The sequence below is a fragment of the Drosophila gunungcola genome, chromosome 3R, assembly GCF_025200985.1.
Source record: "Drosophila gunungcola strain Sukarami chromosome 3R, Dgunungcola_SK_2, whole genome shotgun sequence".
Lineage (NCBI taxonomy): Eukaryota > Metazoa > Arthropoda > Insecta > Diptera > Drosophilidae > Drosophila > Drosophila gunungcola.
In genome coordinates, this window is record NC_069139.1 from 21108844 (window position 1) to 21124170 (window position 15327).

Here is a 15327-nt window from a genome sequence, read left to right on the forward strand (position 1 = left end):
TATTTTTCATTAAATGTTAAGCACACTATATTTACTTGCACAAAGTACATTCCTGTTCTTTATTATTAATTTGAGCCCCAACAAAATTACTTAAATATGGGTAATTGTATTAAATCAAAAATTATTTTGTTATTTTTGAAGTAAATATGTGGCAACAAATTGCAACAATTTCATGGCCAGTCCCCAAATGGGAACCATTAAAATAAATCCTTCGTTTGTGTGGAAAATCATACTATTGTGTCAATACCCTGCACATACGCTTTACCCACTTTCAAGCCAAAAATAGGAGGTTGTTTCACTAAAAAGCCGTAAACTTCTTAGCTACAGGGTATCATGATTCTCAATTTGATAGTCACAAATTACTGTTTGTGTTAACGGTAATTACTGTCAAGCGGCAATTTGTTGCGGAAATGCATTCTGATTTTCTCTTGGCCAAAACGCAGCCATCCCGCCCTTCTTTTTATCTATTACCACCCTTACTTGACCACTTTCCCACTCTTTCGGAAAATGAGAGCAGCTGCCATTTGACATTGACATTTGTTCCGCCATTGGCACATTAACTGCACTTTAATGACGTCGACATGGGCAACAAAAGGCCAAAAACATCCGCGACGACAGCCTCTGCTCGACCTCTCGCTCGCACCTCAGAATTTAGTCCCGCTCAATTAGCATTTGTCTCTCTGATCCGAGAATTGCATGTGGGTGCAACAATTGGTCACTTCGGGGGCACTAAATTAATTTTAATTCTAATTTTAACCGAGCGTCAGGCCGTGGCTCGGATCAACTGAAATTTATTTGCCAAAAAGTGACAATCTCGATCTTGACAAATACGTCACTTCCTGCGACGTCCTCTTTATAACCTGCACTGAACAATTTTTAAATGCATTTTTAGGAGCATCTCACTTTAGATATGAATATTGAAAATTGTTTGTGATTGTATTGTGATATTGTATTAAACTTTCAAATAATAAATAAATACGATAAAAAATGTTAGTTAGAAAAGATCTAAAACATTGACATTTAGTTATATGATCTATCACATTGCAGGGCGGTTCCTAAAATTTCTCTCAGTGTGTGATTTCGCGAGTGTGGGTGTGAGAGTCGTGTGCCAGGCCTTGCTCTCCCACTCCCGCTCTCGCTCAGCTGGCAATTACCGTTCGTTTAGCATTTCTCTGCCTGCTTATCAATTAATCAGCTTCTAAGCGCAGCTCGGCAATTGCAGTTTTCACCTTCGGCTCGTAGGCGGTTTAATTTTGTTGACTTTTTTTGTTGGTCCTCCCTATCTGCCAATTTTCGGTTGACAATTTCTTTCGAGAGGGAAAACTGAAAGCGGAAAACCGAAAACCCACGAAAAGATAAATAAAGAGCACATAAACCTGACTATAACGTTGCCATAATTCAGTGTTGCTGGCTTCAATTGTGTGAGTGCAGTGCCGTTCGTTTGTGGGTGTGTTTTTGCGTCTGTGTGCGTGTGCACATTGCCCGATGCTCGTACCGCTTTTCAGTAATCATTCTGTGCCTGACCGCCGCGGGTTCCGTTCTTGGCCCGCCCGAGGTTCCGTTATAAAAGACGCGTGCCGCTCCAAAACCGATGGAGTTCGATTCGAGACCGCAAAGGTTCTGTGTCCTGCCTGGCAGCCTCTAAAAAAAAAATAGAAAATAAAGTTTAAAGTGGCCTCTCCAAGTGATATAACCGAAACACAAGTGTTTTAAAAAATATTTTTGACGAAAGTAAAACTTAACAGCCGTACAATGCATTTTATCACCCTCTCCATGATAGGTAAATTATTATCACATATTGCATATCACCTGTGACTCATTGAAAGATAATCAAAGTTATTTAATTACTCGAGTGGGAGATTCCCACTCCAAAAACTGACTCAAATCGGAGAAGCCAATAATTGGATTCTTGTACTTATCGCAATTGTGATTATCCAATATCCCCATTTACTGCCGATAGTACTGAGAAGGCACGTCTTGCTTGCGGATTCCATATTCTAATTGTTTGCTATTTATTTTGCAATAATTCGGATCGTTTTAGTGGATAAGATGGCATAGACAATGTAGTAATGATAATACGTATGGGATCGTAAATTACAAGGCGGCCTTTTGCGCTTATGATTTACAATGGAAAGGTTCTCAGACCCGGGGATGTGATGACTGCCATCGGAAGTGTACGGATAGGCTTGAGTACTTATCCAGATAAATGCAGATCAGGGTTTTGTATTTGAATTCGAGGCACGAGCTGTGAAATTTGTCAATTGGCTTCATCCTGTAAAAGATTCGCTAATAGATAATCATAAAAAATCTGGTTATTGTTCTTTATTTAAGACCATAAAATTCGCAATTAAGAAACCTCCGGATGAGAAGCTTTAGCGGGATGTTATTCTTTATGTAACGACATCTTGAAACTAGGGGGTTTTCGCCATGGCTAATTAAGAAACCCCAACACATTTTTTGGGGCATATCTAAAATCTAAGCTCACGCCGTCACATTAGTACTTCAAAAGCACTTCACAGAACTTTGGACATGGATCACGCGCCCAAACAGATATCTGAAGAATAGACAACCTATCGCCGTCTTGTTTGACTTTGTGGGGCATTTGGAAAATACCCACTTAATTCGCCTAATACAGATACAGATACAGACGACTCATCATTGCGGGCAGACTGAGTGATAGGGTCAGCAGAAGCTAAATATTTGGTCACGCTGGGCAGCGGACTTATGGGTGGGAAAATTGCTGACCTAATGGAGATAATCGAAAGTAATTTATGGGCCTGAGATGGTGCTTAAGAAATCACCGATAAGATGCCAACTGATAAGGGAGTTTTCAAATAGGGTACGGGGAAAATGCATATTAAACGATTAATTGGCAATTAACTCGACTGGGTTTATGGATCCCTGCGAGATTCGATTAAGCTTAATCGACCCAATAAATGTCAATCGCAAGGCGTTATTTCTTATCGGGTTTGCTTACTTGTCAGGAAGCTACTCCCCGATTAGCTGCGATTTGTGGTTGAGTTATATGACATAAATAAAAACAGGTGATTAAAATTGTATATAAGTTATAGTAAGACTTATCCGCTAAAACAACTTTTGTGTGTTTAAGCCTCGGGAGGTTTACCCAATTTTCGGGTGGGGAAAATGTTATAACCGCAATCAGCAAAGGTACTTAGCAAAGTGAATTATTTATGTCCAAGATAAGACACCAGCCAATATACAGATATTGTTTTTGTTAAAGGCTTTGCTCTTAGAAATCAATTATCAACATCCGATTAGACTGTCCCAATAAACAATTTTGGATTTAATGTTGACTTTTTGTTAACAATGTAGCACTTAACACTATTTCTTCAAATAAAAGAAAACTACATTTTCTACACTCCAGCTGTGGCTAAACTTGTTAATTAATTCACCAAATTTATATTGAATTCCCTAATGACGCAGCATTCAGAAAACAGTTGTTGGTGGGTTTTTTGTTCAAGCAACTCAAAATAAAAAAAAAACTAAACGTGAGTCAAATTTAACTTAATGCAGATTATTTTATTTACTAGAAGTGAATATGTTCGGGTTTTTGAATCACTATTTTTGCGCCAGCCCTTTCCTGTTCATTTATGTAAAAGGAAATTACTTAAAGACCATGACGCATGCCAATTTTATATGGTTTCATATGTTATTTCTATTGGTTTTTGTATTTTCAATTCCTAAAACAAAAAAAAAATATAACATGTTTCAGTGTAGTTGTAAGTTTGTTTACCATGTTTTAAACTAACTCGCTGATTCTGATAGAGCGGAGTTCCAAATGATTGATCTTTATCAGATATAGCTGATATAGGCATCAATGGATAGAACACACCCTCTTTGTAAAGCCTTCATTCATCGTCAAAGCACTTGATGCACTAGAGCGTTGACTGCGCTACATCTATTTGTATTTGTTTTGGTCTGCCTTTGTTGTCGAGCGAAAGTGAAATTGCAATCCACAGTTCACTTTACTGATAGCCAATACTTCCTATTATATATAGAGTCATCTGCCGCGAGTTGACTTCTGTTTACAAAGACCTTCTGCTATCTATCTGCCCCCTTTGCCACTATCTTCTCGGCTTGTTTTCCACTCGTTTATCAACATCCATTCGGCCTCTTCCGGCATTGCACTGCGAATCCAAAGTCTATTTAGTCGATTGGCTTATGATGGAAAGTTTTTAGCCTAATTCTCCAATCGATTTTCAACGCAGCAAGACTTTAAAGCACTCTCATCAAAGGTTTATGGTAACCATATCCCAGACCAGCGTCACAATGTTAAGGCATTTCATAATAAACCAAAGGCTGGGTATTTATCTGAATGTGCCAACTGAGAAAATTATGTTCCCGTTCAGCAGATTAGAGTAGTTATGGAGCGAATGCTCACCTCCACGCCTTTTTCACATATATAAATAAAATATATGTGGGATCTTTGTAATAATAAATTTTATCTATTTCTTTAAAATAATAAGCTTTATCTTGGCCTTTTTAAACGGAAGTTTGTTCAATAATAAAATACTTATTGTCTTCTTGTTTATTTTATAGTCCTTTCGCCCTTTTAAATAAGTCTTTATCTGGAAATATTATTTATTGCATATTTATTAAGACAACTGATAACTTCAATCAATTTTAATGGTTTCATTCACATGACCCGCGGTGTATTTATTGGACTTTGTAGCTTATCATATTAAGACAATGGGGCATTAAATCGTGTGCACTCCCGAAATCGTTTATCGGTGGGAGATATCTTTGATTATGGCGCTCAGTAAAATGTAAATAAAATTCGGTCTGGAAAATCACTGAGTGTCCTATATATTTGGGGGATCTCGATACCGCAGTGATTTGACAAAAAAAAAAAACGAAGAAACCCAAACGACAGACGGGGTCTTTATCGCAGCTGCTTAGCCAGCGAAATCGTTTCGGTTCTTTTCTGCTGACTCGGCCGAAATGATTTAATAAACAGCAGTTGAGACAAGTCGCTTCAATGCCAGAACATTTCGATTCTCAAGAGCAGGAGAATATTGAAATATTTTCACTTGACGACTTCATGGGTTGAGTGCATTTTCCACTTTCAATTGCAGCTGTTTATTTTGTGCGATTTTTCACATGATTATCCCACATTTCCCATTGGCATTGCCCGTTTGCAATTACAGTTTTGTTAACTTTTACACCCCGGGGGCCTTAAATTACAGAACATTTCCCATTATCAGCTATCAAAGCTTTAGACACTCAAATTTAATTGACCGAGCTTTGCATGTGCAAATTTAATTGCCCTTTAAATAGTTGCCCGACATTCGTTGCATGTCCGGTGAAAACGTTTTCAAAATTGCAAGGGCTCGCGATCAAATTATTCCTTTTGAATTGGCATCTGACGGATATTTCATTGGCCATTCAGATGTAATGCACAAGCCACTCACGTTTAAACCATTAAGTCTTGTGATCGTTGATCGTTTCCTAATCAAAAGGAATATTTTAATGACTCTTGATACGGCACTAATTCAATACAATTTCACTATTAATTCAAATAGAATCCCCGGATAAGTACTCTCTGCTTGCCTGGTAAATTATAAGAAACCATTAAAAAATGAAAAATTATTATTAATCTTTCCCTCCGAATCAGTGCGTCACAGAACAGCCCAAGACTATACTATGGAAACCTCAGCTGATGAGCACGTTGCCCGGCAAAAATTATATTATATCGATCATATACAACTTATAGTATTTATACTTGGGTATATTTAGTACTCTACTTTCACAGCTGCGCTCGTCATTTGTCTTTTTGCACGCCAACTTGCAAAAATGCCAAGCGGCAAACATAAATACTCGAAAGATTAAAGACAGAACATAAATTATCACACTTGTTTGCGGACTTTTTTATTAACCCATTAATGTTGAATATGGCTTAATAAACACGATCATTTGATCACAGATCACCCCAGTGGCGAGTTATGCTGATGGGTCAGTGGTTTTTAAATACCAAAATTGATCGTAAAAACTAAAAAGCCGCACGCATTCAATTTAGTTGATATTTTGATGTGCAGATGTCAAAATGCTTTTAGCACAGCTCGATGATGAGGAGAAAGCCACAATATGTGGACAATTTGCAGGTTAATGAAACATTTATGTATGCCTGCAAAATCGCTGGTACTTATATACAAATATATGTGCTTGAAGTCATAAATTTCATAAGTATTTTTAGCCGAGTCAAGTGCAAGGTGCCGTGATTTTGGCTGAGGCTGCCAAACATGTGTAGATTGACCCTCTGTCAGTATTTATCCCATTGCTTTTATGGCCCATCGTCAAGTGCAGTTTTTAATGGGCTTGTTTTTGGGTGGCCGTGGCCCTCATGCGTTCTGTGCGCAGTCGGTCAAGTTGAAGTTTATTTTATATCGTTACCCATTTCGCGGTCCCACACGACGTATACTTAATACTTATCTGTCACCCGTTCTTTCGTTTTCTATTTCAGTCTGCTGCTCTGTGGCCCTCAGCCGGGCCAACGAATGGGGCTATCCGGACTTGGATAGCAATCAGGATGAGCGTAAGTAAAGCCAATCGAGTTTATTTGCTAAAATTAGTTAATCAACGCCACGGCGAGTGGGTCACTCTGCTCTGGCTGGCTCTGGCTCTGGCTCATTGTCAAGTGTTTTGCATACCGAGCTATCCAAATGTGTTCGGATACATCTACATATCTGTGCACACTGTGCACGCTCCGGACTTGAGCTTAGTTAAATTGGGCCAAATTGTTGTGTATGCAAATTGAACATGAATAATGATAAATTTGGACTGCTACTTGGGCAATTCTGCGAAAATTGAACTTCTGCCTGGAGTTATTAATTGACAAAACAGCGTTCAATTATTTAAAGTTTGATTTATGAGCATTTAATTTCAAATAAAATTTTTGCTTGTGCAGAAAATAATGAAAGTCAATTAAACAAATAATGCACTAGACTTTAATATTATTCTATTGATTGTGAAAACAAAGTTTGATTTATGAGATTTTAATTCGAAATTCTTTAATCGACTTGTGCAGAATTTTAGAATAAAGAAAATCAATTTCATAAAAAACCAACCTGATAAAGAATGTTTTGAGATAAAATATAGTATTTGACATTGATGGATGATCTTTTTATTTCCAACAGCCTTTCCAAAATGGGGCGGTCTTTGCGATAATGGCAGGAAGCAAAGCCCCATCAATCTGCATGTTAAAGGGGCTCTGAAGGGGGAGTTTGGTCCTCTGAAGTTCGAGAACTACGATGAGCATCAGAAAAATCTACGAATGGTCAACAATGGGCATTCAAGTGAGTTTTTTTTTGGAAATAATCCAGAAATGTGAGATAATCCAATAAGTAATTATATTTGTGGTACAGTTCAACTATCTGGCTTTGATCACGAATTGACGTTGAGCGGTGGTGCCCTGCTGCATGACTACGTGGTGGAGCAAATCCACATGCATTGGTGGTCGGAGCACACCATCAACGACATCCGCTATCCGCTGGAGGTGCACATTGTGCATAGGAACACCATTTACCCCAACATGACCATGGCGGCCGGCTTCAAGGATGGCATCGTGGTCATTGGAGTGCTGTACCATGTGTCCAACACGCCCAACGAGGCCATCGGCAGCATCATCAAGAGTTTGGACGCTGTGAAAAGCTATGGGAGCATGAACAAGCCTGCCCTGGTGGCAGACTCCCTGGCGGTGGACGACCTGGTGCCCAGTGTGGCGAACTACTTCACCTACGCCGGCTCCCTGACCACGCCCACCTGCGCCGAGGCCGTCACCTGGATTGTGCTCACCAATACCTTCCCGGTGACCCTGGATCAGGTCAACGAGTTCAAGGAGATCGAGTACGAGGAGGGCAAGCGGCTGCACAACAACTACAGGGAGCTGCAGAGCGAGAACAATCGAGCGGTGGTCCTGGTCGAGCAGCCCGAAGATCGTTCGGGGGCGGCAGGAGTCACTGCATCCGTGTCTCTGGTCATGATGCTCATCCTGGCGGGCCAGAAGTTCCTGCTGTAGGTGCAGATGTAAAGTCGATATAGACACACATACACCACGAAGAGAGCAGCCAATGACATACTCGTACCAAAGAATCGTTTAATACAACGAAATTTGTTTACCAATTATATTATTAACAATCCAACAATCGGCGACACAGGAGAGCAACGTCAGATCAGACAATTTATACTCATTAATTGTAATGCAGGACAGAACAAGATTTCAGCTAGTCAGTTTGTGTAAAGTTCGTTAAGTGCAAAGTTCACACATAATAAATGAAACATTTTACAAGCATATTTGTTGGCTTTCTGGGTAAACGGGGCATATGTGCAACTTAAAAGTGCCCGCCTAATTCCGTTTAAAGTTCACACTGACCAATATCGGTTTATGGCGAGATCCAAAAATAGATGGTGAACCATTCTTCTGCATATTTTACCACAAGACCCCAGCTGGAATAAACACTTTTAGGGCTCTTGGTCAGTGTGATTCCTTGGAGGGATCGTAAAGCGGAATATGGTATTTATAGCCGAATAGTATTCAGAAATCACTGATAACTGCCAGCGTCAACTGACCAATTGCACGGCCTGATAAAGCTAATTGATATTGGATGGGTTCTAAATTAATCAACTACAATAATAGCGGGCCATGCAATTTGATTTCGCTTATTGCTGGCCACACTTAATCATCGTTCTTCGTTGCGAAATGGCACTCACTGCGATTGAAGCGTGTGTCCGGCGATTTATTGATGACACAGCTAATTTTACCCACATGCTCAACTATATCTTATCTGTGGGAGATACTTGCACAAGTAGTCCTCAAATAATGGTCCTCAAATAATCTAAAGGCCAATAAGTCGATAGTTAACTTAAAATACAATTGAAGCTAGTAGCTGTATTAATTGCCGATTTTTTAAGATTTTTCGATAACCACATTGAAAGTTTAGGGACATGAACTTACCCGTATGATTTATCCCAAAAGAAAGTTATACAAATAGCAAACCACTTTTGATTTTAAACCAATTTTTTAAGAGTTTTTTCAATAAATTTTCAGATTTATTTGTTAATAGGTAAAAAGGCTTTTGTTTAAATTTTATAAATGCCTAGTAAAGGAAAAACATTGCATACTTTTAAGAAATTACAATATATAATTTAATTTTGGTATCAAATTTATTAGTCTAGTTTAAGGCTTATTGATTTTGTTCAGAGTTGTTTTTAAAATCCTATTAAAGGCACAGAAGGAATAATGTTAATGCATTTTTTAAACAACACTTTATATTTTTGTATATATTTAACAGTGTACATTTATAAAGCTTTTTTTGTATTTGAGGAACAATAAACACTATTGACTACTAAGCTGCTAGACCATAACAAACTAATAATGCTCAATTTCCAGCATTGTCGCTGGCTTCCTTCTCCAGTTGAGTACCATTTTGAATACCTTGTGATATGGAAATGTTCTTTGATAAAAGGGCGTACTCCACATCCATATGTCTGATAAATGGGGATGCCAGCATCCTGGCAGCTAGTTCGTGGTCCTTATCATCAACAGCTTGTAATAGTTTTTCCAATGTTGTCACTTCCTGTTTCTCACAACGATTTCCCCATTTTTTGAATGTCTTTTTGGCATCTACGAAATCATCGTATGCTAATTGCACCAGCACCAAGGCCACGACTAACCGACCAACTTGTCCGTACGATTTTGTCTGTAGATTAAGGCCAATTTCCTTTTTGAGGGCTTTGCTGGCTTCCTCGTATCTCTTTAGCTTCACCAATATTCTCGAGACTTTCGATGCGAATTCAGACGCTTGATGGGTGGAATCCCCATTCAAAACGACGGCCAGAGCCCGCTTGTAGAACTCCAATGCCAATTCGGGATGTTTGGATTCCGTCATTTTGGCGGCTTTGTCCAGTGCTGCGGCAGCTGCTTCCGGTGAACCGTGTTGCTGATAGAGACTGCAAGCCTTATTGGCGTACTCCTCCACTTCCGATAGAGTACCTGTTTCTTTGGCTAGCAAAATAATCTGCTCGTACGATTTGGCAGCGTGGAACCACGACTTATTGTTCTCGTAACAGTCGATGGCCTTCAAAAAACAATCCTTGCTCTCATCCGAACTTTTGGCAATTCGATATGCAGTTGCAGCCTTGTAATACATACCAGCTTTGGCATACTCGTCCGGGGCACTATCGACCTGCCCCATCAAAGCCTCAGCTTCGGCTATTTTTTTGGCATCAAGAGCTCCCATATTCTTTAACTTTGTGCCTTAACTTGCCTTGTAGGAAAAATCAATTGCTTACATTCAAATTAGTGTGCCCAAATGCGCAAGTGCAGATAAAACGCAAATGGCCGCTCCTTATGCGGATATGACACCGCGTCGTTGTTATTACAGTAAAGCAAAATTGTAAGTCGATCAACCTAGTTGTGGTAAACCTTTGTTTAAAAATTATTTTTTATTTATTTTTTTTATTTATTTTTGCGCTTGCCAATAAATACCGGAACATCCAAAATAAATGTGTCATTTTTAAAAAAATCGAACACGATTTACATTGGTTACTCCTTGTTTTGCGTCCCTGGGCTTAAAAGATATCGATAGAAACGTGCTTTGTCATTCTACAATCGTGCTTCAAGAAATTGTGCGCTGAAAATATTGGAGAAAATTAATAAAAACGTGATAACCAAACTCTTAACGTGCAGGTCGTAACATTAATTGTTGTAAATTCCCTCTTCGCTTAATCGCAGATTCTTGGAATTCGTTCCCAAAGAAGTAAAGCCCTAAAACTGCAATCATAAAGACTTGCGATTAATAAAATTTATTCTATTCAACTTTTTCACAGTTGAAATCAAAGACTTCTGGAGTATTGATAATAATCTGAGAGCCATGAAAATCTGGAGAGATGCAGGACTTACTTACATCCATTATTCCAACATTGCTGCCCGAGTGGTACGCGAAGCCCTCCGAGCGGAACTACGCGCAGATGCTGCTAAGAGAGACATAAGCCATGTGACGTTCACTCCTTGGGTCAACGGAAAGCCAAAGCCCCGCAAGAAGGAAGAATCCAAGTCTTAGATGCTCTTGTGGTCCATATTCATTCGTATATGCCACCATGGTTCTACAAAAAACCAAACTGCAAAGATTCCAATAAATTGTGGAAGTTGGTTACATCGGTTGTTTTGTCTTCTATAGGAAGTTGGTTTCAAAACAACACATCATTCCTTATCTCATTTGTAGAAAAAGGATCGCAGATCGAATTAAGAATACTCATTTCGCATGTTTCAATGGGAAATATTTACATACCTACAAATGCTTAAATTAACAACACAATTAGTCACTTTAATATACAACACAGTTCTGTATTTAAATACGATTTAAATAATAATATACACAACAGGAGCATACATTCTACACACGCGTATTAAATACATAGATTGTGACTGCTTAATTAAGACTAAGGCACTAAATAAGAGAATCTAAGGGTGAGAGAACAGTCAGTACTGGAGCACCAGCCAAGGAAGCAGGAAGACGCATAAGGACCAGGCTATGGCATTTGCCCCACTTCTCAGATTGGTGTAGCTGTCGACGATGTGTATCTTCCAGCCCATATTCCCGTGGGTAAAGGAGTTGTAGTACACGGTATCGGGCCAGGTGATATTCGGCGTAATTTCCAACAAAGCCGGCGCCTCGTCCACACATTCGGTGATCAGTGATCGATTGAACTTCTTAAAAGTGGGAAAGTTATCATCCAGCCTGCGATCATAGTTGGCAGGATATCTGGAGAGGCACAAAGGCCCAGCAGCCGTGGGCTTGGGTCTGCCTCTTCTGGTAAACTCCACTCCAGCCAATACACGAATTTCACTCTGTTTGGCATCCGATAAGCGATCGTAGCCTCCTTGAGGATCATCGGTAATAACAAGCGGATGGTAGTGCTCCGGCGAGTGGGGATTATTACCACCCCTCACCTTGAAGGTGTAGGTCAGACCGCGCTTCAGGTAAAGTTCTGGAATCATATATCCATTTATGTACCAAGACAATCCGCTGGACACATGACCCGTCAATCCCTGATAGCCACGAAGTCCCCCTGAGGGTCCCAAATACGCATTAAAAGTGCGTACCGTTCTGTAAGTAATTATTGATAAAAATACTTCCATTAAACTATAAAAAGAAATCATTCTTACGCATCTGTTATCCTGGTTCGCTCCCACAATTGAGGTGGGGCCGTCTCCATACGTTTGGTAAAGTCAAAGCAATCGTTCACTGGTTCCGTAGTGTTAAAATCAATGACTATATCACTCTTGGGATAGTACGTGTGAAAAGCGGGTTCGTTGTTTGAATCCAGCTGGCCAAAAGCCCACACCACGTAGTTGCTGCGGTCCAGAAAGATTTCCTTATCGCCATCGTCGGCTAAAAATATGAAAATGATTTATAAACAGTTAATTTTACGAGCTTTTCTACTTACATGACTTGAGGGTCCGCCTGAAACTGATCGTGTTGATGCCCTCCTTGCGACTGTACGTGTTCAACTGAAAGCTGTCCAACCCACCGACCACATCGTCACGGCACACTCCTTTGTTTTGGCCCAAAACTTGAACGCAGGGCGCCAGCGAAGTGATATTGTAATCCACGGTGTAGCCCCTGATCGCGTCGATATAGGCCACCACCACATCGGAGCCAATCATCTGGCTGGAGACATCGGATCCCGATATGCCGAAGGACATGTAATCGTTGGCAGCCACCTGTCCGGAGAGTTGGAACGTGATTTGGGGCCCAAACACCTCCCAGGACACCTGCAAATCCTTGTGCAGCTGCCGGCAATTTGGCAGCGAGAACTCGTATTTTGTTACTTTCACCAGCGAGGGTGGTACATTGAGTCCATCGTTGATCAGCACATGACCGTAGTTCTCATTGTCGGCTACATCATAAATACTGATCCAGTCAATGTCGAAGATTGTCTTGTCTCCCGGCAGTTCCAATTCAACAGTCTCCTTGTTATATTTCCTGATTGGATCAAGGCTAATAAATGGTAAGTTAAATTTATGTATTTATCAACTCACTAGTCTATCTTAAAATACACTTACTATCCCCGCTCATCCGGCAGTTTGCTTCCACGACTCGAAGGCTGTGCCCCCACGCCCGCCCAGAAGAAAGTGCGCTTGCCATGTCCATCGTAGGTAAAGTCCTTGATGCGAATGGTTTTCGAGTCCAGGATCTCAATGCTACTGCTGCTCACATTGTGGCTGCGCTTTGAGAAGGTTCCGCCCAGCTGAGGCATTGGTGGCTCAAACTCCTCGGGAATATAAACATCGCCAAAGTTGTTCTGACTGCTCAGATCGTAGACCGCCAGCCATTTGATTTCTGTTATCTTCTTTCGGTCCGGTAGTGTCAGTGTGAAGTCCTTGTTGTGATAGCGATCCAGGATATTGGTCCTACGGTAGAAATGTTTTATTAATCAATAATTAACACCTTTAACAACTTCCTGGCAAGATAGTTTTAGGTATTTGCTTGAAGAGCCCACTGAAAGTGTTTTTAATTTTTTTTTATTTGTAAATTATTTTTAGTAAATAAATAAAAATGTTCTTTATACCTTAAATATTTAAAATAAGTTTTATAAGTTTTAAATTTCAAAAGCAAACAAAAATGGTTTCTAGTAACCAAGGACACTAACTTGCCATGCTCATCGGGCACAATAAAGCCCTGAGGTCCAGGGCGATTACTGGCGCCAGACCAAAAGAACGTATCCGCCCCGTTGCCGTCGTAGTTGAATTCCACTATTAGGAAGGTATACTCATTTACGGCGTACACATCGCCGGACACCTGATGATGGTAGGAGTTGAGTTTTCCCAGATATTTTCCGCGATACGGACCATCTTCCTCTTCGCCCTCGGCCACTAGTTGATTAAGAAATTGTTAAGAAAGCACATAGCCCGGCAAAAAGAAAACAAATCGCAAACGAAAGACTGTGACAACAAACTCGTTTTGATTTTTCGCTCTGACTAATAATCCAACAATTTGGCTTCTGATTTACTGCCACTGGGCCAGGTGGCGCCCCCTAGCGGGAACTGAGAGAGACAGAGCCAAGACTAGACCAGTTTCTCTAGTTTTACACGAAAGTGAATTTGTTTTCGCATTGTCCCGTCTCGAGCGTAACGCCAATCAAAATTTCTCTTTCTTTTGCAGTTTGCTTTCCTTTTTTTTTGTTATTGTGCAGTTTGCAATTTAGTTAGTTTATAAACTCACGGGCGGCGTGGAAAAGCAGGAAAAGCGTTACAACAATCAGCAATAATTGCCGCTGCAATCGCAGACAAAGAACATTGCTGCGGCCTTTGTTGCCCAAAGTCATTTTGTTTTCCTTTTTTTTTGCTGGCGCGGACTCGTTCGCTTCTTCTATCAACTTCGTAAGCCACGTATAATTTTTTAATTAATCGGAATGAATTTTTTTTAGTGACTCCTATTCACTTTGCAGCATTTTGCACTTTGGGTTTTTTCCTGGGCTCGCTGCGTCACTAAATTTCTTAGGTTTCAAAATGTATATGTAAAATACTATTATAAGAGAGCCAAGTAATTTATTTTTAATTTTTCTTTTGCTTAAGGTCGTTTCGTCACTTGCATGCGTTTTCGCTGCTATTGTTGTTGTGATCACTTGGCCAAAACAGGTTTAGGCCGCAGTTCCGGCGTTTTTATATATATTTTACTTTTTCCTTAGCTCTCTCGCCATGAAGCCGAAGTCGAAAACGAACCGAACTGTTCAACCGATCGGTCTGAAGTGAGACCATTCAATGAAACGCAGACGATTTCGGGTTGGGTTTCTTTCGAAGCACTGCTCTCTCCCTCTCTTTGGCCGTGCGCATGCGTGCCTGGCATTGAAATGGCCAAGAGTGCCCATAACGGTACTGATGCATTTTAAAAAGGCGAGGTGAGCTTTAGAAGTCTAAATAGAACAACATTGTATTTTTTCAACTTCATGTATGTGGAAGCTAATTTGTTTTCCAGAATTTGTATGTCTTATAATTGTTATTAACAATCAAATTTAATATCATCTTATGTGTTTTAATGTTGTTTTTATACTTGCCCTGAAGGCGGTTGCCGAAACGCATACGAAATATATCGAAAGAAATTATAAGCCTTTTGTATTAGGTTTTTACCAATAATTCCTCGACTTCAAGCCGTTAACATTAAATAGTTAATAGAAAGATCATTAAAAAAATAGTTAAAAATTTGAATTGACTTATAATTCTTTAAACAATTCCATATTTAGAACATTTGGGCCCACACCGCAAATAATGGGAATCAGAAATTAAAAATTTGAATTAAAAAAAAATGT

At 39.9% G+C, this 15327-nt stretch overlaps 4 protein-coding genes across 6 annotated transcripts; 2 read left to right on the forward strand and 2 right to left on the reverse strand.

The window, feature by feature from the left end:
- The first annotated feature begins 1249 nt into the window (after nt 1-1249).
- Nucleotides 1250-8310, forward strand: LOC128265174 (carbonic anhydrase 2). Its single transcript, XM_053001029.1, has 4 exons — nt 1250-1780; nt 6482-6553; nt 7155-7313; nt 7383-8310. The coding sequence occupies exons 1-4, from the start codon at nt 1753-1755 to the stop codon at nt 8033-8035; spliced, it is 912 nt and encodes a 303-aa protein (XP_052856989.1). The 5' UTR covers nt 1250-1752; the 3' UTR covers nt 8036-8310.
- An 840-nt stretch (nt 8311-9150) lies between these two features.
- LOC128264982 (gamma-soluble NSF attachment protein) lies at nt 9151-10412 on the reverse strand. Of its 2 annotated transcripts, XM_053000741.1 has the most exons (2): nt 10169-10412; nt 9151-10094 (listed from the first exon to the last, which is right to left on the reverse strand). In XM_053000741.1, exons 1-2 carry the CDS (start codon nt 10178-10180, stop codon nt 9396-9398), a joined length of 711 nt encoding a protein of 236 aa, XP_052856701.1. In that variant the 5' UTR covers nt 10181-10412; the 3' UTR covers nt 9151-9395. The 2 variants fall into 2 exon arrangements, with proteins under 2 accessions (XP_052856701.1, XP_052856692.1); XM_053000732.1 differs by having other exon boundaries at nt 9158-10412.
- A 176-nt stretch (nt 10413-10588) lies between these two features.
- Nucleotides 10589-11173, forward strand: LOC128264996 (protein stunted). Of its 2 annotated transcripts, none has more exons than XM_053000753.1 (2): nt 10589-10775; nt 10846-11173. In XM_053000753.1, exon 2 carries the CDS (start codon nt 10890-10892, stop codon nt 11076-11078), a length of 189 nt encoding a protein of 62 aa, XP_052856713.1. In that variant the 5' UTR covers nt 10589-10775; nt 10846-10889; the 3' UTR covers nt 11079-11173. The 2 variants fall into 2 exon arrangements, with proteins under 2 accessions (XP_052856713.1, XP_052856724.1); XM_053000764.1 differs by having other exon boundaries at nt 10596-10705.
- A 166-nt stretch (nt 11174-11339) lies between these two features.
- LOC128264975 (protein Skeletor, isoforms B/C) lies at nt 11340-14774 on the reverse strand. Its single transcript, XM_053000726.1, has 6 exons — nt 14244-14774; nt 13672-13894; nt 13085-13432; nt 12466-13019; nt 12185-12410; nt 11340-12125 (listed from the first exon to the last, which is right to left on the reverse strand). Exons 1-6 carry the CDS (start codon nt 14344-14346, stop codon nt 11498-11500), a joined length of 2082 nt encoding a protein of 693 aa, XP_052856686.1. The 5' UTR covers nt 14347-14774; the 3' UTR covers nt 11340-11497.
- Nucleotides 14775-15327: the final 553 nt, after the last annotated feature.

What these genes read in the sequence shown, in the direction of transcription:
- LOC128264982 (XM_053000732.1), bottom strand. Translation starts at nt 10,256, where the DNA reads ATGGGAGCTCTTGATGCCAAAAAAATAGCCGAAGCTGAGGCTTTGATG.
- LOC128264975 (XM_053000726.1), bottom strand. Translation starts at nt 14,346, where the DNA reads ATGACTTTGGGCAACAAAGGCCGCAGCAATGTTCTTTGTCTGCGATTG. An exon ending in CTGCCGGATGAGCGGGGATA is followed by an intron (nt 13,020 to 13,084) that starts GTAAGTGTATTT and finishes ACCATTTATTAG; the next exon opens with CCTTGATCCAATCAGGAAAT. An exon ending in CAGGCGGACCCTCAAGTCAT is followed by an intron (nt 12,411 to 12,465) that starts GTAAGTAGAAAA and finishes TCATATTTTTAG; the next exon opens with CCGACGATGGCGATAAGGAA.
- LOC128265174 (XM_053001029.1), top strand. Translation starts at nt 1,753, where the DNA reads ATGCATTTTATCACCCTCTCCATGATAG. An exon ending in GGATAGCAATCAGGATGAGC is followed by an intron (nt 6,554 to 7,154) that starts GTAAGTAAAGCC and finishes TATTTCCAACAG; the next exon opens with CCTTTCCAAAATGGGGCGGT. An exon ending in GGTCAACAATGGGCATTCAA is followed by an intron (nt 7,314 to 7,382) that starts GTGAGTTTTTTT and finishes TTTGTGGTACAG; the next exon opens with TTCAACTATCTGGCTTTGAT.
- LOC128264996 (XM_053000753.1), top strand. Translation starts at nt 10,890, where the DNA reads ATGAAAATCTGGAGAGATGCAGGACTTACTTACATCCATTATTCCAAC.